The sequence below is a fragment of the Ursus maritimus genome, unplaced genomic scaffold, assembly GCF_017311325.1.
Source record: "Ursus maritimus isolate PB19 unplaced genomic scaffold, ASM1731132v1 scaffold_9, whole genome shotgun sequence".
Classification (NCBI taxonomy): Eukaryota; Metazoa; Chordata; class Mammalia; order Carnivora; family Ursidae; genus Ursus; species Ursus maritimus.
The window spans coordinates 79,091,419-79,093,301 of record NW_024427107.1 but is presented as its reverse complement, the minus strand read 5'-3'; the positions used below and the strand labels follow the sequence as shown (position 1 = coordinate 79,093,301).

The 1,883-nt window shown below is 68.1% G+C and overlaps 1 protein-coding gene across 1 annotated transcript; it reads left to right on the top strand.

The window, feature by feature from the left end:
• The first annotated feature begins 227 nt into the window (after positions 1-227).
• On the top strand, positions 228-1,846 carry LOC121101651 (activity-regulated cytoskeleton-associated protein). Its single transcript, XM_040625562.1, has one exon. The coding sequence runs from the start codon at positions 228-230 to the stop codon at positions 1,416-1,418; it is 1,191 nt and encodes a 396-aa protein (XP_040481496.1). The 3' UTR covers positions 1,419-1,846.
• The last annotated feature ends 37 nt before the right edge of the window (positions 1,847-1,883 follow it).

Here is a 1,883-nt window from a genome sequence, read left to right as displayed (position 1 = left end):
TGCAGGGCACAGAGCTCGGCGCTGCAGCTCTCCGCTCCTCCCCAGCACTCCGCGCTGTTCCGCGCGCCGTAGCCGCCGCCGCCGCTGCCGCCACAGCCGCCGCCACAGCCGCCGCCGCCGCTCCGGGACCGAAGGCACCGACCCGGCTCCACCGCACAGCCGGCCCAGGAGGACTTTGCAGCCCGCCGCCTCCCGCCAGTCCGGTCGCCGCGGCCACCTGCGCACCGATGGAGCTGGACCACATGACGAGCGGCGGCCTCCACGCCTACCCCGGGCCGCGGGGCGGGCCGGCGGCCAAGCCCAACGTGATCCTGCAGATCGGTAAGTGCCGGGCCGAGATGCTGGAGCACGTGCGGAGGACCCACCGGCACCTGCTGACCGAGGTGTCTAAGCAGGTGGAGCGTGAGCTGAAAGGGCTGCACAGGTCGGTGGGGAAGCTGGAGAGCAACCTGGACGGCTACGTGCCCACCGGCGACTCGCAGCGCTGGAAGAAGTCCATCAAGGCCTGCCTGTGTCGCTGCCAGGAGACCATCGCCAACCTGGAGCGCTGGGTCAAGCGGGAGATGCACGTGTGGCGGGAGGTCTTCTACCGGCTGGAGAAGTGGGCCGACCGCCTGGAGGCCATGGGCGGCAAGTACCCTGTGGGCAACGAGCAGGCCCGCCACACCGTCTCCGTGGGCGTCGGGGGTCCCGAGGGCTACTGCCAGGAGGCGGATCCCTATGACTACACCGTCAGCCCCTACGCTATCACCCCGCCGCCGGCCACGGGGGAGCTGCCCGGGCAGGAGCCCGTGGAGGCCCAACAGTACCCGCCCTGGGGGCCCGGCGAGGACGGGCAGCCGAGCCCTGGTGTGGACACGCAGATCTTTGAGGATCCGAGGGAATTCCTCAGCCACCTGGAGGAGTACCTGAGACAGGTGGGCGGTTCCGAGGAGTACTGGCTGTCACAGATCCAGAACCACATGAACGGGCCGGCCAAGAAATGGTGGGAGTTCAAGCAGGGCTCCGTGAAGAACTGGGTGGAGTTCAAGAAAGAGTTCCTGCAGTACAGCGAGGGCACGCTGTCCCGGGAGGCCATCCAGCGGGAGCTGGACCTGCCGCAGAAGCAGGGGGAGCCACTGGACCAGTTCCTGTGGCGCAAGCGGGACCTGTACCAGACGCTCTACGTGGACGCGGAGGAGGAGGAGATCATCCAGTACGTGGTGGGGACCCTGCAGCCCAAGCTCAAGCGCTTCCTGCGCCACCCGCTGCCCAAGACCCTGGAGCAGCTCATCCAGAGAGGCATGGAAGTGCAGGATGGCCTGGAGCAGGGAGCCGAGCCCGCGGGCCCCCGCCCCCCCACCGAGGACGAGGCCGAGGCCCTCACACCAGCTCTCACCAACGAGTCCGTAGCCAGTGACCGGACCCAGCCTGAATAGAGGCCAACCCCGGCCCCAGCCGGCCCACCGCACCCCGCCTGTGGCCTTTGCCAACCAGAACTGTCGAGCTGGGCTGACTCCTGCACGGGGGAGCCCCTCATCCTCATCTGGCGGGGCCCCCGACCTCAGCCTCCCAGCCTGACTCACACAGACACAAGTCACCCAGCTGTGGGCAGTATCCTCCAAACAGCGGAGGGCCCCTGCCCGTCACCCTCCTTCTGTCTGTCTTTCCTGGCCTCTGACCCCACCCTGCACACTCTCTGGCCACCACAGGACCTCCCAGCTTTGTCACTCTGCTCAACGCCTGGGCCCTCTGGGCACTCAGAAATCAAGTGTCCAGATGGCGCAGGCCAGTAAGCACCGAGCTCAGGGGACACCCCAGAGCAGAAGCTAAGACAGCACCAGCACCACGGGAACCTCAGCTTCGGGGCGCCGCCTTCTCCTGGCCGGTGCTGTGCGGCCGGC

Coding starts and splice junctions, on each gene's coding strand:
- LOC121101651 (XM_040625562.1), top strand. CDS start 228: ATGGAGCTGGACCACATGACGAGCGGCGGCCTCCACGCCTACCCCGGG.